Raw genomic sequence first — 25,564 nt, 5'->3', positions numbered from 1 at the left:
CGGCCTCAACATTTGTTTACTCCCGGATGTTTTGATCGGCTCATTGGTTGCCGATAGAATGTAGCAAGCCGCCTCAAAGGTGTCCTGCTCTATTTCTGTTGTTGCTTCCTGGCCGGTCGTTGGAAGATGCAAGCTCTTGGCCACCAATGTTTCGGTGAGCTCTATTTGTGAACCGCATACAGTCGCGGTGATCTTGTCGTAGGTGACGGTTGCGGTTTTGAAGAACTCTTCGACCGCATCTTTGTATATAATATGGGGACCGCCGAGGAAGTATTCCAGACCGGTTTTGATTAGTCGGTCAGTAACTTCCTTCGCCTCAGGCGTACCATTCAACCGGATTTCCTCGAAATCCACCTGAGAGTAGAGTCTGAACAAAGCCGAATCACGCCCCATGTTTAAGAATTTGAGAATGTGAGGAAGAAAACCGCTTCAAAAGAGTTAGAGAGCTTAGAGAGAGAAAGTAGATTCGCGTGAGAATGAAGTAAAGTGACCGAAAGCCCCTTTTATAGGTGCGGTTTGGAGACCCAACCGTCCCATCAATAAAAGGCGGGAATTTTCCCTCCAAAATGAAATGAGCGCCAAACCGAGGGCGGGAGATAATGGGCGCCAAACAAAGGGCGGTAAACATGGGGGCGGCAATTTTCGGCGGGAAATTTCCCTCCAAAATCCTTTGCTTATGTCATTGATGACGCACTCTTCTTCTGGAAACCGATTGATGATACGGTTTCAAAGTCTAACCGGTCAGAGTGTTAACAGATTATTTTAAGCAGAGTTTATGTGACCGAATAATAACGCGGTTATAGTTTGAAGATGTTAACCGGTTACTTAGATAAATGTTCAAAGAGTTAAAAAGGCTCGGTCATTTAAACTGAAATGATATTAAAATTCAAGTAGTAAATAAGGGAAACCGGCATAAGATTCGGTACAGAGATAGGCATACAGAGATAATGTAAAGTACAGCCTATTGAAAAGACATTCTACAGATTCGGTCTATTACAGAATCCCTGTCGAGGATGTTTGAGGGGGGAGCCGGTGTGCCCGGTCCGAACTCTGGTCGGTACCTAAGAATCAGTTTGCTGATATGCGGTGCATATTCGAGACCTTTCTTGGTCAGCACCATATTCTTTAGGTTTTCCCATATGACCGTTGACCAGTTGATGGCCGATTCGCAAAGAATGTGGGTCATAAGGTTGTAGGTATTCCTAGAATACCGTTGATTCGGAGATTGACACAGAATTGACCGGGTCACGATTTCGAGCAGTAGCTGACCGTGAATAGCAAGCTGGGTTTTAGGACCAAAGTGTTCCACCGGAGCATGGGTGGCCGACAGGTATTAGGCGGTTTCAAACCCCGCAAAATCCTCTATAGTTGGAAAGTCATAGAAACCTTCAGTGGGCAGACCGAAAAGTGAGGCAAATTCAACCTCGTCTATCCAGAAGGTATGATCTCTAACAGTAGAGACGATGTACTGTCCCCTGATGCAGGCGCTTCGAAAGAAGGCCTTGACATCGTCTCGGAGAATAGGACCGGCCTCTTCAAGAAAAGGTTGAAGACCGGTTTCAGCAAGAGAGTGATACATGAGTTTCTGCTCAGTAGTACAGTCCCTCTCGCCCATGCAAGAGTTGAAATCAATGCTTAGAAAGTTACCCAGAGTTCTGCTCGGCATGATTTCGGTATTGAGAGAGACGGGATTCAAGAATATCAGATGTGATCTTGTGCTTTCGGATGTGATAAAATGAGTAGAGAATGGCTCCTTATATAAGATCGGTTTTGGAGGGAAAATCTTATCATTGATTGTCAGTTTTGTTTTATTAAGACAGAGAATCTTTACCTTTTCAAGGCGCATGGGGAAGCGGCAGATTGCAAAAGCCGAGGTAAGTGTTAGTTGGAAACTGACCAGATTAGTTAGATATTAAATATTCAGTTGGTTGGGTATTATCTCATTAATTAGGGATGCACTTAAACATAACCGAGATTAATTAGATTGAAACTGAAGATAACAGAAACAATGCCGAAAATGGCATAAATAGCGATGAAGAAAACATGAAATCAAGAGAGACACAAACAAAGCCGAAAGGAACATAGGTAAAGTCGAAATGATCAAACTTGAGTTGGTTAAGAATACACCCGGTACATACTGCAAAACGACCGGATGTAGGAAGGAGTAACTTAGCGGGCGCGGGGATTGACTTCTTGAGGGAGGTTGAAGTTCCTCCTCCTCCATTCTCTCTCAAACCGATCATAGAATGAATCGGTCGTCTCTCTGGTTAGCACCTGGGCCTGGTTCAAACCCTCGCCAGGACAGGTTGGAACACCAAGTTCCACCAGAAGGCTGCTTATTTGGGGAATAAGACCGACCGACCGGATGTTGACCATCCAGATGAGGGTGTCGAATAGTACCCGGGACCAGTTGACCGGCGTGCTGGTGACGATGGCCGCCATCATGTTGAAAGTCGCCGCGCAATAGGTGTTGGTGACATCTCTTCCAAAAATGCCCCTTCCTATTACATCGTTGAGGAGCTGATACTCAGCCCTCAAGAGTGACTTAGAGCCATGATCATCAACAGGCTCATCCGACCGGGCAAGGGAGAGGGAGACCTCAGCCTTAATGTCGGCCGGAGGGTTGAGGTCTGTGATCCCTTGCTTAGGCAGACCGAAGCACCGAGCGAAGTCCTGCTCGGTGAAATCGAAGATTATACCCCCAACCTTTGATTGGATGTGGGTATCAAAGTGGGGTGTGCCCCGGAATACCCTGGCATTATAGTAAAATTCCAAGACGGATTCAGGGTAGATAGTTTGCTTGTCATCCAGAAAATACTGGAGGCCAATATCTTCCAGTTTCTTGATCATCCGATACACTTCATAATGTTCGGTACTAGAGTAGGATTCAAAATCGACTTGGAGGATGTTTGGGAAGTGAGACATGATTGGTTTGCCTTAGTGAGAGGATGTGTTTTGTTTTGTGAATGTTTGAGTGAATATGTGCTTCCCTTAAATACTAGTTTGGGGGTTATCCTATTATCCAGGTATTGAATGAGGTAATGTCTATTGACCGCAGGGTATTAGTTATTGCATGAAATAGGCATGTTTTTCAGACTAGGCTGTCGGTCATAGGCCTGGACTGTGAAAGATATCAAAAGATCTTCACGTCTTTTTAGGCGCGACCTGTTTTACTTTGAAAGGGTAATGTTGCAGAACAGATATCCTTAACCTCTGATAACTATTCCTCTTCTGTTTGAAATTCAAATAATCTAGGGTAGCCTGCTTCCGAATCGGTCAGGTATCAGTTGTTCATCCCGATGCGGTTATTTGGTGCATGCACCAAGTAGCCGGTCGGTTTACTCTATCTGATAAACTGGGCGGTTCTTCCACAGACACCCCGAAGATTCGAAGTTCGACAGCTTAGGAAGAATTACCGGTTTGTCTGTCTAAACCGGTTTCCCTTTAAGCATCCTTTGGAAGGATTTGGCTAATGTCGGTTAAGCCTAGAGTAAGCCTGAATTGAGAAAACTTAGCTTCCTGCAGCGGCTTCGTGAAGATATCGGCTACTTGTTGATCGGTCGATACGTATTCTAGTCGGATATGCTTCAGCGTGACATGCTCTCGGATGAAGTGATGCCTTATGTCGATATGCTTGGTTCTGGAGTGGAGAACCGGGTTGTAGGTGATCGCAATGGCACTTGTGTTGTCACAGAAGATCGGTGACTCTTCGGCTATGACACCGAAGTCCTTCAGCTGTTGTTGGATCCAGAGGAGTTGAGAGCAGCAACTTCCGGCCGCCAAGTATTCAGCCTCCGCGGTTGATGTAGCCACCGATGTCTGTTTCTTGCTGTGCCATGACACCAGTCGGTCACCTAGGAACTGACATGTTCCACTGGTGCTTTTCCTGTCGATCTTGCACCCTGCATAATCTGCGTCTGAGTAGCTTGTTAGATTAAAGGATGAGTCCTTTGGGTACCACAGACCGACATCAGGAGTGCCTTTCAGATACTTCAGTATCCTTTTTGCGGCTGTGTAGTGGGATTGCTTTGGATTTGCTTGGAATCTCCCACACACACCAACTGCAAACAGGATGTCCGGTCTACTCGCTGTTAGGTACAGTAGGGAACCGATCATGCCTCGGTATGCAATTTGGTCTACCGATTGACCCTCATCGTCCCTGTCCAGTTTAATTGATGAGCTCATTGGAGTAGCCGCCGAGGAGCAGGTGTCCATCCCGAATTTCTGTAGCTCCTTGGTATATTTAGGTTGACTGATGAGTGTTCCTTCTTTGAGTTGTTTGACCTGAAGACCTAGGAAGAAACTTAATTCTCCCATCATACTCATTTCAAACTTGTCAGTCATCATTTTTGAGAACTTGTCACAAAGCTTCGAATCGGTGGAACCGAAAATAATATCATCTACATAAATTTGAACAAGTAGGATATGTTCCTTCTTTTCAAACTTAAACAAAGTTTTATCCACCGAACCGATGGTGAAATCATGCTTTAATAGAAATGCGGTTAGGGTATCATACCAGGCTCTAGGTGCTTGCTTTAGACCGTATAAAGCTTTATTCAGCCGGTATACATGGTTTGGAAATGCAGCGTTTTTTAAACCGGGTGGTTGTTCAACGTACACTTCTTCACGTAGATCACCGTTCAGAAATGCACTTTTAACATCCATTTGAAAAACCTTAAAGTTTTTGAAAGCCGCAAAAGCTAGAAAAATCCTAATGGCTTCTATCCTGGCTACAGGAGCAAATGATTCTTCAAAATCAATGCATTCTTCCTGTTTGTAGCCTTGAGCCACTAATCTGGCTTTGTTCCTCGTGACCAAACCGTCTTCATTGAGTTTGTTTCTGAATACCCATCTTGTTCCTATGACCGATTGATCTTTCGGTCTGGGAACTAGGTACCAGACTTTACTACTCTCAAACTGGTTTAGTTCTTCTTGCATTCCCAAGATCCAATCCGGATCTGACAATGCTTCGTCTATTCTTTTCGGTTCAATCTGGGATATGAAAGCAGAGTTAAAATATCCTTCCAGAAGTTGACTCCTAGTTCGAACAGGTTCTGAAGGGTCACCTATAATTTGCTCAGGAGGATGTTTATTGTTTCTTCTGAGATTCAGTTCAGGAGTGTCTACCAAATTACCGTTAACTTGACCAAGGCTAGACATGTCGGTAGGCTGAACATGATTGTTAGACCGACCGACTCCTTCGGATTGGACCGAAATGTCAGCTTCCTGTTGTGGAACAGCTTGATCCGGCTGGGTATCAATATTACCCATTTGGTCATGGACAAACCGCCTGAAGACCGGAGTCTCATCTTCACTATCAGAATGAATATCGTTATTTCCCAATCTGTTGTGTAGATCAAAGCATGAAGCAGTATTGCTTTCAACCGATTCATCGAAAACAACGTGAATTGTTTCCTCTATGGTTGCAGTTCTATTATTATATACTCTATATGCTTTACTTACTGCTGAGTATCCAAGCATGATGCCGGTATCGGTTTTTGCATCAAAAGCGGTGAGTTGGGTTTTACCATTTATATGTATATAACACTTACAACCGAAAATCCTGAGGTACTTGAGTTTAGGAACCCTGTTAAAATAAACCTCATACGGTGTTTTGTTGTGAAATCTGTTTATTAAAGAGCGGTTTTGTGTATAGCATGCAGTGTTGATAGCCTCAGCCCAGAATTTCTGAGCAATGCCGGAGTCGGCTATCATGGACCGTGCGGCTTCCTTGAGAGTCCGGTTTCTTCTCTCGGCCAGGCCATTTTGTTGAGGAGTCCTAGCACTAGACAACTCGTGTCTAATGCCGGATTCATCAAGATATGCAGTTAATGTACTATTGGTAAATTCAGTACCTCGATCACTTCGAATGCTATTAATGCGAGTTGATTTTTCATTTTGCAGGCGCTTAAGAAGTGTAATCAGGTTTGATACGGTTTCACGTTTATATGGTAAGAATATAACCCATGTATATCTAGAATAATCATCAATAACTACCATGGTGTAAAGCATGCCTCCTAAACTAACAACCTGAATCGGTCCAAACAAGTCCATATGAAGGAGGTCTAAGCATCGGCTAGATTGAATGTTTCCTTTACTTTTAAAGGATGACCTAGTTTGTTTACCCATTTGGCATGCTGAACAAACCTTATCCTGGTTAAATACTATGTCAGGAATACCTTCAACTAGCTTTTTACCGCGAATATAGTTTAAAGTTTTCATGTTTAGATGATTTAGTCTCTTGTGCCATAGCCAGGTTTGATCAGTTTTAGCTCTCATGCATATAGGATATTCTACTCTGGTTTTCCAGTCTACCTTATAGATGTTACCTATTCTATTTCCGGTTAGTAGTACAATACCCTGAGAGTTCTTAACTAAGCATGCATGTTTAAGGAATTCTACAGTATATCCAGCATCACACATTTGACTGATGCTAAGTAGGTTAAAATTTAGGTTTTCAACTAAAAGTACATTATCAATAGTTAGGTTACCATGGACAATCTTACCCTTGCCCACAGTTTTACCTTTTGAGTTGTCACCGAAGGTGATTAGAGCACCGATTGTTGTTCTGATATCGGTTAACAAATTGCTGTTTCCGGTCATGTGCTTGGAGCAACCGCTGTCCAAGAACCATTCGGAGTTTCCTAGCCGTTTCTTTGAATCCTGCAAAATGTACATATTTACAACTGTTTGGTACCCACATTTACTTGGGTCCACATGCGATTAGTCCCTTAGGTATCCAAACCTTGATGAACCGGACAGTCTTCTTTGCTAGGGTCTTAACTGTCCTTTTGACATTCGGTCTCGTGTATTTCGGTTTTCCATCAAATGTCCTAAATGGTGATGGTCTTTGGTTCGGTGATCTATGGTTTGACCTACGGGGTTCAGGAAAGGCTTTCTTATGTCTGAGGATTTCGGCTTTTCTTTTCACAGGGTCAAGCCATGAATCGGTTGGACCAACATAATCGTATTTTAGCTTCTCTTCCCTATAGTATGCGGTCTCCTCCTCTTCAGCTGTCCAGGTGCTCTTAAGAAATTTTATAAAGGGAAGGTTTCCTCTTGTAAGCCTTACTTTCTCTATGGGTTTTCGGTCTTTGGAGCTATTTTCGTATCCTAGGCCAAATTTACAACGAGGATGTCTGTAGTGTTTATTCATGTTTTTCACTATATCGCTAGATCTCTTATAGGCGGCCATCTTATATTGAAGTCGGGCATTTTCTTCCTTGGTTAGTTCTCTAGTAGGTTCACTAGATTGTTCGGTCTTAGGATCTAACTCGGTTTCTAGAGTAGGAGTATCATCAGGTTGTATGGCCTCCGGTTCGGTTATGATAAGTACCTCTGGTTCTGTCGGAGTGGGTATTATGGGATCGGTTCTAATGTTGAGGTGCTTAGGTAGCATGGTCAGTAGGTTCTTATATTCTTCTACCATGTCATTCAATGCTTCATATAACTCGTCTTTAGTAAATTCATCATAGGGGGAATCAAATACCTGTTCCTCATTTGCCATGAGGCACGTGAGCTCATCATCGCTGTCACTGCGAGCCCACAAACTTCCACCATCGTCGGCTATTAATGCTTTTGGTACCTCACTTCCTTCACCGGTTTGTTGGTAATTGTTTCTGTCATTTTGATAGTCCGGTTTCTGGGTATCCCTTCTTGGTTTCCTGCATTCCCACTTAAAGTGTCCCAAACAGTTACAGTTGTAGCATCTTACATTGGATTTGTCACCATAGTAGTTGTTCGTTGGTTGGCTTCTTTTCATGAACCTCCCAAATTTCTGTGCAAGCATTGCCATGGCATCCTCTGTGAACTGTTCGGCGGTTCTGATCGGTACGGGTGCAGGGACCGGTGTCGGTGCAGGTGCAGGAGCAGGTACGGCCGGTTCTGTAGATGTGATTAGTGCTCTGGTTGATGTTGAGGCCGAGACTTCCTCTTCGGTTCTAGATCTCATTTCGAACTCATATGCCTTGAGATCTTCGAATACATCGTATAGTTTCATCTTACGTAGGCTCTTTGACTCCATCATTACCATTGTTTTTATGTCCTAAGCACTTGGAAGAGATCTCAAAGCCTTCATAACTACCTCTTTGTTCTCATACTTCTTGCCCAGAGTTGCTAGTTCATCTAACACACCAGTGAACCGGTCACTGTATTCCTTCATAGATTCTCCTGGTTTCATTTTGATGCTTTTCGAACTTTCTGTGTAGGCCATCATTATTTTGTTCTCCCTTGTTCTTTCATTTCCTTCAAAGATCTGGATAACCGTGTTCCATGTCTCCTTCGCGGTTTTGCAATCTCTAATCATGCAGTATGTGTTTCTATCCACGCTGTTGGAGATTCGGTTTCTTGCATGGTTGTCCAGATTATTCCTTCTTCTATCTTCAGCCGTCCATTCCTTTCTGTCTTTATCAATGAATATTGGTCCTTCGGTTAGAATGGACTCCATTTCATCATCCAAGGTGACTAGGTGCAGGTGCATGCGTGCCTTCCAGTTGGCAAAGTCATCACCTTCTAGCATTGGAGGCCTATCCTGATACATGCTTGCTTCAGTATTGAAACTAACTGCTCTGATACCAATTGTTAGGATCTAGGTCGCCGCTAGAGGACCGGGGGTTGGACCGGTTAGCGGTTCTTACTCGTAAGGTGGTGGTTAATTCGGTTAGAGTTTAACACCGGGGTTTCAATACTACACAACCTGTCACAAATCCTTGAACTAGGTTCAAGCGCGGAAGAGATTTGCTTTCAGGTTGAAGCGGCACACTTGTATGATAGGCAGAATCGGTTTCGGATGATGGAGATTTGAAGGATGGTGGGTCGGTTTAGGTGATCTGGAAATTCGGTATGGTTAGTATAGAGTCGGTTTAGAGCGGTGTGGTTAAGTTAGTCGGTTAGATAATGAAGCCGGCAGAAAGTAAATAACAAGACAGATTTTATGGATGTTCGGAGATAAAACTCCTACGTCACCCCTTCCTCTCGAAACCGCGAGAAGGATATTCACTAAGGAATACAAGTACAATCCGATCGAGACTTATTTCCGGCTCGATAATACTCTTACAATTCACACCGAAATTGTAATACACACTTTGAATTTAGCACTTAGGCTTTCTTAGAATAACACAGTTTTATCACTTGTAGTAAATGCTCTCAACGCTTCACTTGTCTCACTAAGTGTCTCTTGATGTCCCGCATTTACTCTTCTTCAACTGCCCCATTTATAGGTGAAATATGTCAACGGTCATATTTCACTTCCTTGAATCTGATTGGTTGAGCAGAGGTGCAGTGATTCAGTGTTTTAGACCTGCGGTCGTTTCCTCAGACCTGATGGTCAAGCTCAGACCTGGCATTATGTCTCAGACCTGGCGGTCTGTTCTTCCGGTTTGTAAGACAAACCTGCTGGGTTTGTCTTTTACTCAATGTAGGCACTGTCTGTTGGACAGTTGTCTGTACTTGGAAGATTTCCTTTCTGGCTTATCCTGAAGTAGAAAGATCCGGTAGGACTGTCTTCTGCAGCCTGCAGGCTTTCCTCAGACTTGCATGGATATGGAAGTATTCAGTCTGTTCCTTTGGTATCATTCTCAACAGATACCCAAATTGTCTTCTTGTACTGGTCGGCCGCTTGACTTAACCGAGTGACTTTTGGTATGAGTGATGTAACCGGACTTCTTCCGGTTATTTCTTGTCTTGATGATCGGCTGTTTGATGATTCCGGTTTTGAGCTTTGGCCGATCCTTTCTTTGTGCGGTCACGTTCCGAATACTCTTGATCGGTTTGGTAGCTTGACCGGTTAGGTTTCTTTAGTCGGTTCTCTTGTTCATCCGGTCCGGTTCCTTGTTCCTGCATGGAAAGTTTATTTAAGTTAGATTTATTTGAACCGGTCTTATTTTATCTAACAGTTTCACTACAACTGATTATGTTTACCGATTGTTCAGTTTAACCGGATAGCTTCAGGTTTTAGATATGTGATTTGCTTCTTCTAGTCGGCTTGATTTCTTGACCGGTTAGATATCTTGACCGTTCCTGCACAATAAGTTTGTTGAGTTAAGTTCTTATTGACCGGTAAGATTTATCTAACAAATTGTGATATATATTTAAATAAATTTGTACAAATTATTTTATAATGTATATATTTATATATTCAATATGCATACATTTGTTTGTAATGTATTAAAATATATTTTGACAAATTATTTAAAAAATTATATAATTATATATTAAATATGAGAAATGATTAGGTGAGGGAAAGACTTGACATAATTTTATTTATTTGCTGAAAAAATCAAATAATTTCTCTCTTTTCTCTATTTCCTTCTACTTTTACATTTTCCAACCAATGTCAAGTCATTCCCTCACCAAATTTTCTCACCAAATTTTCTTTTTCTATCACTCCTCATTAAATATATACCTATAACAACATATTTTTAATTATTTTTGAAAGATATTTAAATTATTTTGTAAATATATTTAAATGAATTTGTAAAACAAAATATTCAATTTTTTTTTAAATATTTTTAAATGAAGTTGTAAAATAAAATATTTTAAAATTTATTTGTAAGATATTTTTTAAAAATAATTTAAATAATTTATATTTTATATAATTATATATAAATGTTTTTGAAGAATGCTTTAATTGACACGTGATTTAAATTCAAATAAAAATTAAAAATTATACATATTTTTAAAAATTAGTTTATAGTTCTTAAAAAAAACTGAAATCATAAATATGTATATTTAAAATAAAAAAAAATTACATAAATTATAAATATTTTTATAATTTATATAATTTAACATATATTAATATATTTTACTAATTTTTAAATTTGATAAATTATAAATTAATAAATATTTTTTAAAATTATATAAATTATGTATATATATATTAATAATAGTTTATATATATTTGAATTATATATATAACTGAAAATAGTTAAAAATAATAATTAAAAAACTAACTAATAAATAATTATAATAAGATAAATTGAAACATTAATAATGAATGCATCTACTTTTTTTTAATTTTATTTAAATTGTGATTATATATTATTTGAATACTAAAAATTAGTGATTAATAATGTATCCAAAATATTTTATAATATTAAATAAAATAATATTTAAAATTTAAATAAATTATAAATATAAGATTTGAGAAGATAAAATTTAAAAAAATATGTAAATATATTATATATTAATTTTAATAAAAAAACAATAAAATAGGAGAGAGTAGAGTAAAAAAGGTATATATTTATATATATATATATATATATATATATATATATATATATATATATTAATCCGTAAATAAATGTGATCAGTTATAAATAATATTAACAGTTGAATTTAATATTTATGAGTTTCTTATAATTTAATAAAATTTTCGAATTGAAGATAAAATAAAAAATAATTTCCTATATATATATATATATATATATAAATATCATTCATTAGAAAACAAAGGAAAAGCAGCCGACTGGAACCCTTCTCAGGTTGAAGAAAGCCGTCCGAGGATTTCGTAATTCTTCAAAATCTTCACATACTACGGCCAGGATCTAGCCGTTTGTTCTATCTATAACCCACATCTTGAAATCAAGTTTTCTTGGTTCTCTCATGGAATCTCTTTCAAGCTCGATTTTCATATCCGGGTTTTCGGAGGCGGCGCATCCACACCTGCAACCCATTTACTCCTCTTCTGTCAAAACCCTGTATAAGTTTAATAAATCTCGTCTGAAGATCGGTGAATGTTCTCTTGCTACAACGTATAGGCCTTGTGTCTCTCGTGTTGTTACAGCCCTTGCTCGTGGGATATCGGATGAAGGAAACGAAGAAGAAGATAGTCGGCTTGTTAATATTAATGGTGTAAGTTTAGTTTCTGAAGGCGATAATGATGCTGATTCTTTTCCTGAGGTGATTATTTTTTCGAATTCCTTTAAGTTTTCATTATACCCATCTTTCAATGAGAAAAATTGATGTCTGTTTTGATTTCCTTAAGGGTAATCAAGAACACAATCTTGTAAAGGAAAGACAGTCAGAAACATTGTTGATGGCTACACCTGGAAGTAGTAGTACAAGAGCTGGGCTTTTCAGAACTCCAATATCTGGTGGAGTTCAGAGTGCTACTTCAGCTCATGATTTACATAGACCAGCTTTAGCAGTTCGGAATTTAATGGAACAGGTCTAATGCAAATTTGCTTTGTAACTTTACCATTCGTTTTGTTCGGTGGTTCCTAATATGTTCTTTTACTCTTCAGGCTAGATTTGGGGATTTATGCACAGTGATGTCTAAGATGCACCACAGGCGAGTAGGATATCCATTTGGTTCTTTGGTTGATTTTGCACCGGATTCAATGGGTCGTAAGTCATGTTTTAGTTTCGCATTTTGAAACCAACCATCTCTTTATTAACCCTTATTTCATGAGGCTGTTTATTATTTGTTGCTAGATCCAATATTCTCGTTTTCTCCTTTGGCTATCCACACTCGAAATTTGTTAGCTGACCAGAGATGCACACTTGTGGTGCAGGTTGATACTATAATTCTTCATTTCAATTATATGATGCAGTTGCTGTCTTTCCTTTTATGTATACCTATTTATAATTTTTCTTCATAGGTACCTGGATGGAGTGGTTTATCAAATGCAAGGGTAACAATCTTTGGTGACATCGTCCCTCTACCAGCAGATCAACAGGTGAGTCACGGTTTTACTCATTCGATCCAGAATATGGAAAATTTTAATCTTTATTAGGTATCTATATGAGCCCACTATTTGGAGCTGGGTATGGATGTTGTAAGTATCTCGATGTTGATTTAGACGAGATAATGGTTTGGAAAATAACTTAATTAGATATATATTCATAAATTGGTTGAAGTTTCTCTTCCAAACCCATATCCAGATCCAGCTCCAAAAAGGGTTTCAAAATGGGCCATATAGAATCAGTTCCCTCTGAAATGGTGTTTTTGCAATTGTTTGATGTAAAAAGTAGTTTATTTCGGTAAAATGACCAAAATGTCCTTAGTATTTAAAAATTTAAAATGTTATAAAAGAATGAAGGGTGTTGTTTTGGTATTTATTGATAAATAGAAGTATATTTCAATTGTGGAGATATCAAATTCTATTATATTGTTCAGGAATGGGCTCATAAGCTATACATAACCAAACATCAACGACTCCCTTCTCAGCAGTGGGGAAACTTTTACTACTTTAGGATGCAGAATATAAGGTATTGTCAAACTTTGTTCTTCTTCGACTCATTGGATGGATGATGAAATACTTTCAATTATTCTTGATCGGTTTCTGGGTTTCATATCCTTTGATTTTGGAACTATGCTGTTTCTTGTACATGAGCTGAGGCTGACATATGTTATTTGGGTGCCAAACAGCGATATTTATTTCATTGGAGGATTTGGGACAGTGGCATGGGTTGATGTCAATGAATATGAAAATCTTCAACCTGATAAAATTGCAGTAAATGGTGATGAACAAAATCTGAAGGTTGGTTTTTCACTTGTACATATTTTCTTCTGTCGTGGAAACGAGTTTTATAGTAAAATATTACTGTTTGTAGGAACTAAATACGATATTCTCAAAGCCACTAAAAGAGCTTCTCTCTATGGAGACTGAGGTGGATGATGCTGCTTTTATTTCGATAGATAGTAAAGGAACAGACATAAGAGTTCGCGAAGGAGCACAGGTAATAAGTCTTTTTTTCATTTATTAAAAAATAAAACCCCAAGTGTCTGTCCAAATGTTGTCACACAAACAAGTGAACAAATGAAACTCATTGTTTGGAGATCATGGTACATAGATTGAACATGCTCTTTTTTCCATAACAACTAAGACGTGTTTTGATGTAAAATATCGCTTAAACCAAAGTGAAATACCCTTTCTGTCTGTTTTCCCATCCACATGTGAATCCAATACCCTTTCTGTCTGTTTTCCCATCCACATGTGAATCCAAATTGGAATCACATTACCCATTTGAAAACACTTTCTAGACATGGATCTGTATCCCTATCTAGATGAGAAATCTGTGTCTTTTTCCATCTATAGATTCATAGAATGAAGAATACTTGGATGATTTAATTATCTTTGATCTCTTTCCATGGAATGAAAGTATAGTCTTTATTTAACCCTAAGTTTTACGATACTTGTCTAAGTGACCAAATGTCATTGATGATGATACAATTAGAATGAATGAATAAATTTTTACGCAAATTTTGTTGTCTCGGTTATTTGTATTAACATGTTGATTGCGGTTGTGTTGGTTACAGTTCAACATACAGAGATTATCGTTTGAAGAAGAAAATCCAGTAGAGACATTGGAAGAAGCTAAGGCTGCCCTTTGGAAGCTAATAAATCGCGGTCGAATCTTTAGCCTGCAAAAATAGATTCTTCGTTCTTCTTCATTAATAATATTAATATTTAAGCAATAAATTATCATTTTTTAAATCAAATAATAGCTGCTACTGCCGTTTCCTTTTGTGAACTATTTTTTTTTCTTCTACTTTTTGAACTTAGAGAAGTTGTTTCAATTTGATAAGCCAATTAGACATGTTTGTGTGTGACATTCAAAATTGAAGGTGTTTATTTTATTTTATTTTATTACATATGTCAATATCATCATCTTACTATTATTCTTTATTAAATGTCACAATGTGCTGGATTATCCTGTTACTCACATTAGGTAACGCACTAGATATTGGGAATGTTGTGTTTATTTTTTGTTTTTTATGCCTATCATTCTTTTTTTGAAATAATTCAGGTTTGTCAATTAGCGTGTTACATAATATTTAGTTTTTCTGAATTGTTAATGTTTGAATTTGCTTAAATTTTATTTAATTTGCTATTACCTTAAAAGAAACATATTATGGAGTGATCAAATCAACTTGTTTAGGATTATATGAATAAATTAGTCCTTATTTTATTTGTAATAAACTTGTTTATTAAAATTAGTTTTAATCCATTTTTTTGGAAGCTAGTCATGAGATTTGAGAGGTTCTAGATAGGACTTGAATTCAATTTAAAATTTTTAGGTTAGATTTAATTTGTGATTTGTGATATTTGATTTTTGCATGTGGAAAAATAAATTAATTAAGAATTTTAAATGATAATAAGATAGAAAAATTATCATTATTATGTAAACCTTTTTTTGTTTGGATTGAAACAAACACATACATAGTATTCATCATTTGAAACGATTGTACTCATAACTTTTTTTTCATAACTTTTTTTTTTCAAACTCTTTTATTTATTTATTTACGGAATTAAGTCGTCCACAATGTTGCTAAACCTTGTTCAATCCATGTGAAAAGCATATTTTTGTCAACAAATTTTATTATTATTCTAATGGATTATTATATTACTAACTAAAAATATATAAAAAAAATTCTTTGTCAATTACAATTATAAACTTACTAAATTAAATTTTTATTATTATATTGATTAATTATATTCTAAATAAAATATATATAAATATTTTCTCTAATGAATAACAATTATAAATAAAATTTATTAGATGTTAATTAAATGAATCCCGTGTATTTTCACGATAAGAATATATACAAAATATTATTTATCTAATTAATTTAAATTAGTTTTAGTTTGTAAAAATTAAGTTTAATCTAAACTTTTAATGTTAACATATATTTTATCCCATCGACATTCATTTAATCCCTCAATTGACTATCATTTTGTAACTCATACTTTTTCATATGCCTCTTTTATCCCCTCGGCAAATCTCCCATCAATCTTAGTCGACCTCAATTGATAACACATATTTTATCTCTCGTCAAGCTTAACCACTAACCCCTAATTGACCATCATCTTGTGACTCACACTTTTTAATATGTCTCTTTATCCTCTCGGCAAACCACCCACTAACCCTAATCTTGTGACTTACACTTTATCATATGTCTCTTTATCCCTCGACAAACCACTCACTAATTTTAGCCGACCTCTCTTTTTTACTCTCACTTCAACAAATCAACAACCAATATCAATTGATCACACACCTCTTATCTATTGTCAAAACCCAACCACTAACCCCTAACTAACTCTCATTTCGTGCATCACATTTTTAAATGCTCGTCAAACCAACCATTAATTCCAACCTCACACTCGACAAACCACCCGTCACCCGACCTCCATCTCGTGACCTCACACTTTCAAATGCTCGCTAAACCAACCACTAATTCTGACCTCACACTCGACAAATCACTCACCACCCGACCTCCATCTCGTGACCTCACACTTTTAAATGCTTGTCATACCAACCATTAATTGTGACCTCACACTCGACAAACCACCCACCACCCGACCTCTATCTCGTGACCTCACATTTTCAAATGCTCGCCAAACCAACAACTAATTCCGATATCACATTTTCAGATGATCATCCTTTGTTTAAAAGTTAAGTCAACACTTAAAATGCTAGACCACTTATGATTATTGAAAAATAATTTTATTATTTTATATATATATATATATATATATATATATAAAATTTAATATTTATTATCAATTAGTTAATTTTTTTAAAAACACAATTAGTTAATTTTTATATTAACATAAAAATTATTTATATTTATAATATATATATATATATATATATAATGAGAAAAAATGTATCATAAAAGATAAAATGTATATATATAAAATTAATGATGAAAAATAATATAATATAATATATATAAAGTAACAAATAAATATAAAATTATGAATATAGGTGTATTTATAATAAAAAAAAATTGTTTATATATATATATATTATATATAAAATAAATATAAAAATTATGAAATTAAGTGTATTTGTAATAAAAATAAATTATTTATATCTTGAATTAATATTAATATATGAATTAATATTAATATAGATAATTTTTTAAAATTATATATATATATAGAGGAGTGATAGAGTGAGGGAATTTAGTGAGGGAATTTGGTGAGGGAATGACGTGTCATCACCTTCATTGGTTGGAAAATGTAAAAGTGAGAGAAAAGAGAGAAATTATTTGATTTTTTCAGCGAATAAGATTATGCCACATCAATCCCTCACCAAATTCCCTCACTAAATTCCCTCACCTAATCATTTCTCATATATATATATATATATATATATATATAATGAAAAACAAAATTTAATTAAGAGAGAAGGAGATAAGGGAGAAATTACATGATTCCATAAATTATATACATATGGATATGACTGATGAAATGAGTGGATTAATACCTGAATTAATTTCATATTAGTTGACTTTAAGCATTATTATATATATTAATAATTTTTTATTTTATTTTTTTAAGTATTTATTTATTAAAATTAAGATAATTTAATAATTATGATTATGATTTCTCACTTATTTTTATGATTAAAATGATTTAAATTATAATTTCTCTTCATAAGTTAATCTTGTATTTAAAGTTAGGGATACAATGTATTTATCATTTTCGCAACATTTTATTTCGAAAATTTATTTTTACTACCATCATGTCCCGATTGATTTTGATAATCCCGAGTCACCATAAGATGAATTGAACCGAAGCATGATTATGATTTTTGTTTAAATTGATAATCCCGAGTGACCATCAGATGAATTGAACCGAAGTATGATTATGATTTTTGTTTAAATTATTATGATTTAATTTATAATTTATTTATAAGTTAAGTAAACAATCTATTATTATAATTTCTCACTTATATTTTTATTTTTTATTATTATTTGAAAAAGAATAGTAGGAGATAGCTAAGTTGACATTACCGAGTGATTATCCTAGCAAAGAGAGAGAGAGAGGAGAGAGTCTTGCTCGTGTGAGCCATAAGCAGAGAATTACAGCAATCAGACGAAACTGTATTTGCTTCCTTCCATGGCGGAGAGCAGTAGCACTATCTGCACAATCAGTCACGGATCGACTCCAATAAGCAAATTAGCTGAAGATCATCTCATATCCATCCTCCTTCTCCTTCCAATAGGATCGGTCATCTCTTTTGGCATGACTTGCAAACGATTCAGGTCATTAACCTATTCCGACGCTCTATGGGAATCAATCTGCAGGAAAGAGTGGGGACATACATCAGTCGATGCCATCACTTTCTCCGTTGACGCGCTACATCAACGATTTCCTTCCACATGGATGAGACTCTATCGTCAGGTCTATCAACTAGATACTATATCTTGTCATAGACTTACAGTAGATCCTGAATTCGTTGATGAACTTCTTCCTGGTCCTAGAGCTTCTCATTCTCTCAATTTCGTCTCCGATTGTCTCGTTTTGTTCGGCGGTGGTTGTGAAGGAGGTCAGTTTCTTCTCTCTTCTGTGTAATAATTTCTTTCTATTGTCTGCTTACTATGTGCCGTAAGGAATTCGTCATCTAATCAATCATTAATTTATCATCTTCCAGAATAGATTAGATTTGTTTAGTTTATTATACCTTCAATCTTTAATTGGATTCTTGATGATTCTCCAAAGGACAGACAGACAGACATTATATCCACAAATCCATCCCCATCCACACGACACATAGATGGATCTATTTCTACACCTACAACTCTTTCTGCACAAACAATCCTCATTCATTTAACTTTTCAAGATCAGCTTCAATAATTCATTCATGGAGCCTATTTGATATTTGTTGTTTTTTTCGCCTTCTCATTATCACTGTGAATTCGGTCTTCTTCTCCTTTATTAGGAATTAACTTAATCTTCATTGTTGTTTGTTAGGAATGTTGAATTTCAGTGTTGTTTTTGATATGCTGAGCATGAATTATTGATGGATAGGATCTATGTAAGTGAAGGATTGATCTGGCTAGGATTTAGGGTTAAGGATTAATTGATAGGGCTCTAAATTGTATGTAAGCCTAGGTTTATTATGTTAGTATTTATTAGTCCCCCTAAGTTGACACCTTATAAATAGGGTTAAGGATTAATCAATAGGCTTAGCCATTCATTTCTCAACTCTTCTTACATTCTCTTTTCATCTTCTTTAATCTACTGTTAACCTATTACAATACCCTAAACCTAAATATAAGAACTGTAACAGATATTCCCCTGTTTGGAAATATATGGAATGTATCTTGAATTAGATTATGCTTACAAACTAAACTTGGCTTATTTGATGTAGTTTTAACTTGGTTTGATGAAAAAGTGGACTATTTTGAGTTATTTGAGGTAAATTGCTAAAATATCCATTGTATTGTATTGTATTAATTGTATTTTGATTGTTGATTGGGATATTAGGAGTTATTTGGATTAAACCCTTCATGAAACAAGATAAGAGGACCTTAGTGGTAGACATATTCAAAACATTAGTTCCTCATTTGGATTGAAATAATAAGTGTTTTCCGAATAGTCGTTCTTTTGACGGTTTTGGTAGATATTTCTCCTTTTGTGAAAGGATAACAAATGTTTCTTAAACACAAGATAACAAGAACATGATTTCACAAAGACTTTGTATTTAGCAATCTACTTCTTCATTCTTCAAAGCAACTTCTTTGTGAAAGGATCAATACCTCATTACTTGCATAGTAACTCAAACTCATTTATGAATGAGTTTTATTTTTTCGTTGGGGTTCCACTTTGAACAGCATTCTTGTAAACAAATCATATGTTTAGCCATTTTTCAGGCCGTCATCTGGGCGACACATGGGTGGCATACATTGGAAACAACTTTAATAGGACCGTGCAATGGAAGAAAATAAATTCTGAAATTCCAAGTGGCCGTTTCGGTCATTCATGTGTTGCGGTCGGAGATTGCCTCGTCCTTCATGGAGGCATCAACGACCGCGGGGTTCGCCATAACGACACATGGGTGGGTCGAATATCGTTCCACGAAAGCTTTGGCATAACATGGTCATGGAGATTGCTCGACGTGGGACCTATCGCACCTCCACCCCGAGGTGCCCACGCGGCTTGTTGCATAGATAATAATCGTAGGATGATAATTCACGGAGGGATCGGATTATCCGGTCATAGACTCGGAGACGGGTGGGTCCTAGATCTCTCGGAGAACCTCCTTTTCGGCACGTGGAGTGAAATTACTACTTACCCTTCCCCTTCACCCGAAGCGCGGTCGGGTCATACTTTGACTTACGTTGGTGGAAACCGAACTGTTTTGTTTGGAGGAAGGGGAACAGCTTACGATGTTTTGGACGATGTTTGGCTGTTGGATTCTTCGGAGAGTCGGTTGAGATGGGTGCAATTACAATTCGAGTTGAGGAATATAAACGAGAGAGTTTCACTCCCGAGAGTTGGGCATACTGCTACACTTATATTGGGGGGTAGAGTTTTGATTTACGGAGGGGAAGATTCGTTTAGGCATCGGAAAGATGATTTTTGGGTGTTGGATGTTTGTTCAACGGTAATGGTTGTGAAACCGAGGAGGGGGTTGGTTTTTAGGAATATGTGGAAGAGGATGAAGACGAGAAGTAGTAGTTATGGCCCGAATGGGAGATCGTTTCATCGAGCTTGTGCGGATCAAACAGGGCGTTATTTGTACGTGTTTGGTGGAATGGTGGATGGGATTCTTCAACCGGGAGAATCGTCTGGTTTGAGATTCGACGCCGAGCTATTTCAAGTGGAACTTATGTTGTAAGTAAATGTTGGTGGGTTGGTTTAAAAGTTATAAAAAAAAAAAATGGTTTGGAAGTTTTATGGGTAGGTCATTGGTATTGTTGTAATTTTAGAATTGATGGTTGGAATAATTAGCTATTATTATTATTATTGCCACAAACAAGAATTTCTTCCTCTAAAAAATAAATTATAAAAATGTGAAAATGTATTGATTGCAAAGTGTTTTCTATTTACTTGTAGTTCTAACCATAAACATATAATTATCACATATTTAAATGTAAAAAATAGAATAACTCAAGAGTAAAGTTGTACATTAAAATGTAGACTATTATAGAACTAAACAATAATAAGAATGAGGTAAAAAATTCACAAGTTCAGTTTAGTTCTCCACATATCTCCAATGACCTTCCTAGGCGAGGGATCATCGGGTCCTTTATCTCGTTGTCCCGATGTAAAATACAAAAACCCATCCAAGGTCCCAACAAGAGTGGTTTTCACTCGATATGGAAGTCTCCCCAAAATGGACCATTTCATTGTTCCTAAATCAAACCGAAAGACCTCCCCATTTAGTGTCATCTTCTTAGTTACCGGATGGTTTTGTGTTGTTCCTCCAACAATCACGATAGAATTATTTACTATTATCCAAGCAAATTCTATGTGAGAATCCGGCTTTGGCATTGGAGCTAAAGTTTTCCATTTCATCTCCTCGTCTAGCATGTAGACATCGCCATATACAATCTGTAATTTAAACAGAAAAAAACTAGGGTTTGTTTAAGACTTCAAATGACTACCTACATATACATGAAGGAAATGCATTTGTGAAATTACCTCTTTTCTTCGGGAACATTTGAAAATAGGTGAACCGGGCTTGGCCATAAAATCACCCTCCTGACCTCCAATAACATATAGTTTATCGTCAACCACAACACAAGCTCTGCACATAGGTTAAACAATTCATTCTGAAAAGGTTAGAACTCTAATAAATCGATCACATATACAAATTGTTGAGATGGATTTCGTAATAAAACTACCTATGAGGTCCACCTCGGGGTATTGGTATCTCGGATCGCCATTCTTTTTCTAGGGCTTTTCCATTTTCCACAGCAAGACTCCAATGCTCCACACCTGGAGTGAATCGGTTCTCTTTGCTTCCTCCCATCACATGTAACCTACCCTTCCATAGTTGGGTAGCTGGAGCATATCTAAACAAAGTCACATCAAATTCAGAATCGATAAACTCACTTCAATTTTAACTTTTCCGTTTCTTTCAATGTGATTGTGATTGAGATCCTGACAAAATACAAGTTGATACTATTTGTTTGATGATCTTATGAATGCAAATACTTACATTTGACACTTCTAGGTTCTAACCCAACTGAACTAAGAAAAAAATTAGCATATTTGTTGGAGGTAAGATATTGAAATGGGATGTATCTAGATGTGAAATACCAAAACCCGTCCAAAGTCCCAACAAGAGTGGTATTCACTCGATATGGAAGTCTATCCAAAATGGACCATTTCAGTGTTCCCAAATCAAACCGAAGGACCTCCCATTTAGTGGCATCTTCTTAGTTACCAGATGGTTTTGTGTTGTACCTCCAACAATCACAATAGATCTTAGAAGTGTCAAATGATAATTTTTTTTGAAGAATCCAAATAGAACCCAACTGAACCTAGAAAGAACCCAACTTAGAATTTATTTGGAAAACACTTTAGTTTCTGAATCGGTATCTCTTAATCTAGATACATCCCATTTCCAAATGTGATGCTATTTGGATTTCTTCCAAATATTGTCTCTTGAGGAAAATTTGTACAATGAACCTTATAAACAATAACACATACTATGAACAAATGAATGAAAAGTGGTATAAACAAGCTATCAGCATATCTTGTGAAGGCAATCATCAATCTAAAACACAAGATATACCTTGGTACAGGTAAAGGAGGTAAATCATTCCACTGTTTTGTATCAGTATCCAACACAAAGTTTCGCGCAGTTGGCCCCCTACATTGTGGACCATATTGTCCAGTCACAACATAGATGTATCTCCCATCTGTTGCCATTCCTAAATGCGAATGCGCCATTTCTTTCGGCATATCAAACCTTCCTCCCCATGTATTATCAGTAAAATTGTAAATGTCAACATGTGAATGCACCTATGCGAATGCAAATGGAAGAATGTCAAGATCCATTCTAAGAAAAGGTTCAAATATGTAAACCTAAAAGAAAGTAAAGCTGGTAGTAAAGATTCTCACAAAATCAATGGTTCCATAACCAGCGAAAACAAAGAGGAGATCCTTGATCTGTATAGCGGCACCATCTAGTCGTGGAACAGGAGAACTAACCATCTTCTCCCATTTCAGTTCCTCGCCAGGTAAATCCGCAAATGTTGCAGATAGTATCCTTCCAGATGAAGGATCATTCTTATTGCTATGAATTGATGAATTCTATCATATTGAACAATGCAACATTAGTTTAAGCCTCCTAAATTGCAGACATTCAAATTGATAAACAAGAGAGATCTAGAGTTTTAACCTTGTCGTTGAATTTAGGAGAGAGTAGGACGAATCCATCGGAGGTTTTGGGAAACAAATTAGATGCGACGGAAATGGCGGAACGAGATGAAGACGATGCCCAAAGTAGATCGATAAGTAGGACAGCTCCAAGAAGCCCGACGCATATGAACACTAATTTGGTAGTCGATTTGTACTTGACGGTGGCCGTCGCTCTTCCCATCTAAGTATAATATTATCAGATCCGACGTTTGTTTCTCTCTACCATATCATGAAGTTTGGTTTTCGCGATTATGAAATAGTACAACTGTTGAAGAAGCTTGTATTCGTCTACCTGAGTTCAAACTAGCTCCGGATTCCGGCACCGGCGCCAGAGATTTGGAAGAAATTAATTTAGTAGCAGCAACTGCGAGAGTTTCTCTTGCATTCAAATCCGTGATCAAATTTTACAGTGCATAAGAGAGAGTGTAGATCCAATTGCTCTCAATTTTACCATGGATAGGATTAATGGAGGTTTCAATCTGCATTCAACAGCTTTCAACCATTATCGTCCTCAAACTTTAACCTAAAAGGTACTTAAGAGCCTTGAACAATAAAACATAGCAAAATTCACCTTAATATTGGTTATAATTTCTAACGATTATAAATTATAATATTAGTTTTTTTTTTTTAGATAAGAAAATGAGAATAAGAATAGAATTATGATAAATAGAGGTGAGGAATAAGAATTGTATTTCTAACAATTATAAATTATAATATTAGTTTTTTTTTTTAGATAAGAAAATGAGAATAAGAATAGAATTATGATAAATAGAGGTGAGGAATAAGAATTGTATGATCTGGGTTAAGCATTTAAAAACTATGGAATTCTTCGGATTGGGTTGTTGTAATAACCTTGAGAAAGAAAATGAATAATGATTGGTGATTATTTTGAGGAGAAAAGAATATTTTTGGTAAAATTATTTAAAGGGTATTGATATATAATAATAAAATAATAAATAGTAATTTAAAATAAAAGGTATTTTAATATTTAGGTTAATGAATTGAGTAATATGATTAATAAGAGAAGGAGTGAAAAAATGTTTGAATGAGAACAAATGTCTATATTAAAATAGGTGAGTAAGAAGAATTGTACATACGGTGGTGGGGTTGAAATAATGATGGGCCTATTTAAAATTATATATATATATATTTAATTTAATGATCTTTCTCCCAAGTTATTATTTTAGATTTGTGGAATACTTTCACAACACTCTTTAAAAAATCGAGTCTTTTTCACAAGTTCAATTTATAATTAATAATATTACCACTCCTCCTATGCTAGTGTAACACTTTCACAATGTTCTTTAAAATAAAGTTTTTCTCCCAAATTTCATTTATAATTAATATTATCTGTCATATGCTAGTAGAACACTTTCACAATGCTCTTTAAAATATTAGTATTTCTCGACAGTTCCAATTATAATTAATATTACCACTCCTCTTATGCTAGTGAAACACTTTCACAACGCTATTTAAAATAAGAGTCTTTTTCTCGAGTTTCAATTATAATTAATATTACCACTCCTCCTATGCTAGTGCAAAACTTTCACAATGTTTTTTAAAATATGAGTTTTTCTCCCATTTTCAATTATAATTAATATTATCACTCCTATGCTAGTTGAACACTTTCACAATACTCTTTAAAATATGAATTTTTCTCCCAAGTTACAATTATAATAACTATTATCACTCCTCCTATGCTAGTGCAACACTTTCTTAATGCTTATTAAAATAAAAGTTTTTCTCCCATGTTTCAATTATAATTAATATTACCACTCCTATTCTAGTCGAACACTTTCACAATACTCTTTAAAATATGAGTATTTGTCCCAAGTTATAATTATAATTAATATTACCATTCCTCCTATGCTAGTGCAACACTTCCACATTGCTTTTTAAAATAAGAGTTTTTCTCCCATGTTTCAATTATAATTAATATTACCACTCCTATGCTAGTGGAACACTTTTACAATACTCTTTAAAATAGGAGTTTTTCTCCCAAGTTACAATTATAATTAATATTAACACTCCTCCTATGCTAGTGCAACACTTTCACAATGTTTTTTAAATAGGAGTTTTTCTAACATGTTTCAATTATAATTAATATTACCACTCCTATGTTAGTGGAACACTTTCACAATACTCTTTAAAATAGGAGTCTTTCTCTCAAGTTACAATTATAATTAATATTATCACTCCTCTTATGCTAGTGAAAAACTTTCACAACGCTCTTTAAAATATGAGTCTTTCTCCCAAGTTTTAATTATAATTAATATTACTACTCCTCTTATGCTAGTGCAACACTTTCACAATGCTTTTTAAAATAGAAGTTTTTCTCCCATATTTTAATTATAATTAATATTATCACTTCTATGCTAGTGGAACACTTTCACAATACTTTTTAAAATATGAGTTTTTCTCCTAAGTTACAATTATAATTAATATTACCACTC

General features: G+C 35.9%; 3 protein-coding genes across 3 annotated transcripts; 2 read left to right on the top strand and 1 right to left on the bottom strand.

Moving 5' to 3' along the window:
• The first annotated feature begins 11,456 nt into the window (after window positions 1–11,456).
• Window positions 11,457–14,596, top strand: LOC124945258. Its single transcript, XM_047485656.1, has 9 exons — window positions 11,457–11,898; window positions 11,984–12,166; window positions 12,243–12,345; window positions 12,433–12,512; window positions 12,600–12,677; window positions 13,118–13,209; window positions 13,370–13,481; window positions 13,555–13,680; window positions 14,261–14,596. The coding sequence occupies exons 1-9, from the start codon at window positions 11,602–11,604 to the stop codon at window positions 14,375–14,377; spliced, it is 1,188 nt and encodes a 395-aa protein (XP_047341612.1). The 5' UTR covers window positions 11,457–11,601; the 3' UTR covers window positions 14,378–14,596.
• A 3,160-nt stretch (window positions 14,597–17,756) lies between these two features.
• LOC124944711 (F-box/kelch-repeat protein At1g51550) lies at window positions 17,757–20,594 on the top strand. Its single transcript, XM_047485043.1, has 2 exons — window positions 17,757–18,282; window positions 19,610–20,594. The coding sequence occupies exons 1-2, from the start codon at window positions 17,853–17,855 to the stop codon at window positions 20,575–20,577; spliced, it is 1,398 nt and encodes a 465-aa protein (XP_047340999.1). The 5' UTR covers window positions 17,757–17,852; the 3' UTR covers window positions 20,578–20,594.
• A 204-nt stretch (window positions 20,595–20,798) lies between these two features.
• On the bottom strand, window positions 20,799–23,570 carry LOC124944712 (kelch repeat-containing protein At3g27220). The gene is made up of 6 exons (XM_047485044.1): window positions 23,092–23,570; window positions 22,812–23,003; window positions 22,483–22,712; window positions 21,587–21,757; window positions 21,384–21,489; window positions 20,799–21,293 (listed from the first exon to the last, which is right to left on the bottom strand). Exons 1-6 carry the CDS (start codon window positions 23,290–23,292, stop codon window positions 20,922–20,924), a joined length of 1,272 nt encoding a protein of 423 aa, XP_047341000.1. The 5' UTR covers window positions 23,293–23,570; the 3' UTR covers window positions 20,799–20,921.
• Between the last annotated feature and the right edge of the window lie 1,994 nt (window positions 23,571–25,564).

Source organism: Impatiens glandulifera, chromosome 7 (genome assembly GCF_907164915.1).
Source record: "Impatiens glandulifera chromosome 7, dImpGla2.1, whole genome shotgun sequence".
NCBI lineage: Eukaryota > Viridiplantae > Streptophyta > Magnoliopsida > Ericales > Balsaminaceae > Impatiens > Impatiens glandulifera.
Note: the sequence above shows the minus strand (reverse complement) of the source record. Positions and strands in the feature narration are given on the sequence as shown.

Coding starts and splice junctions, on each gene's coding strand:
- LOC124945258 (XM_047485656.1), top strand. CDS start 11,602: ATGGAATCTCTTTCAAGCTCGATTTTCATATCCGGGTTTTCGGAGGCG. Junction 12,167..12,242: donor TTCGGAATTTAATGGAACAG/GTCTAATGCAAA, acceptor TTTACTCTTCAG/GCTAGATTTGGGGATTTATG. Junction 12,346..12,432: donor TGCACCGGATTCAATGGGTC/GTAAGTCATGTT, acceptor ATTTGTTGCTAG/ATCCAATATTCTCGTTTTCT.
- LOC124944711 (XM_047485043.1), top strand. CDS start 17,853: ATGGCGGAGAGCAGTAGCACTATCTGCACAATCAGTCACGGATCGACT. Junction 18,283..19,609: donor CGGCGGTGGTTGTGAAGGAG/GTCAGTTTCTTC, acceptor GCCATTTTTCAG/GCCGTCATCTGGGCGACACA.
- LOC124944712 (XM_047485044.1), bottom strand. CDS start 23,292: ATGGGAAGAGCGACGGCCACCGTCAAGTACAAATCGACTACCAAATTA. Junction 23,004..23,091: donor CTCCTAAATTCAACGACAAG/GTTAAAACTCTA, acceptor TCAATATGATAG/AATTCATCAATTCATAGCAA. Junction 22,713..22,811: donor GTTATGGAACCATTGATTTT/GTGAGAATCTTT, acceptor GCATTCGCATAG/GTGCATTCACATGTTGACAT.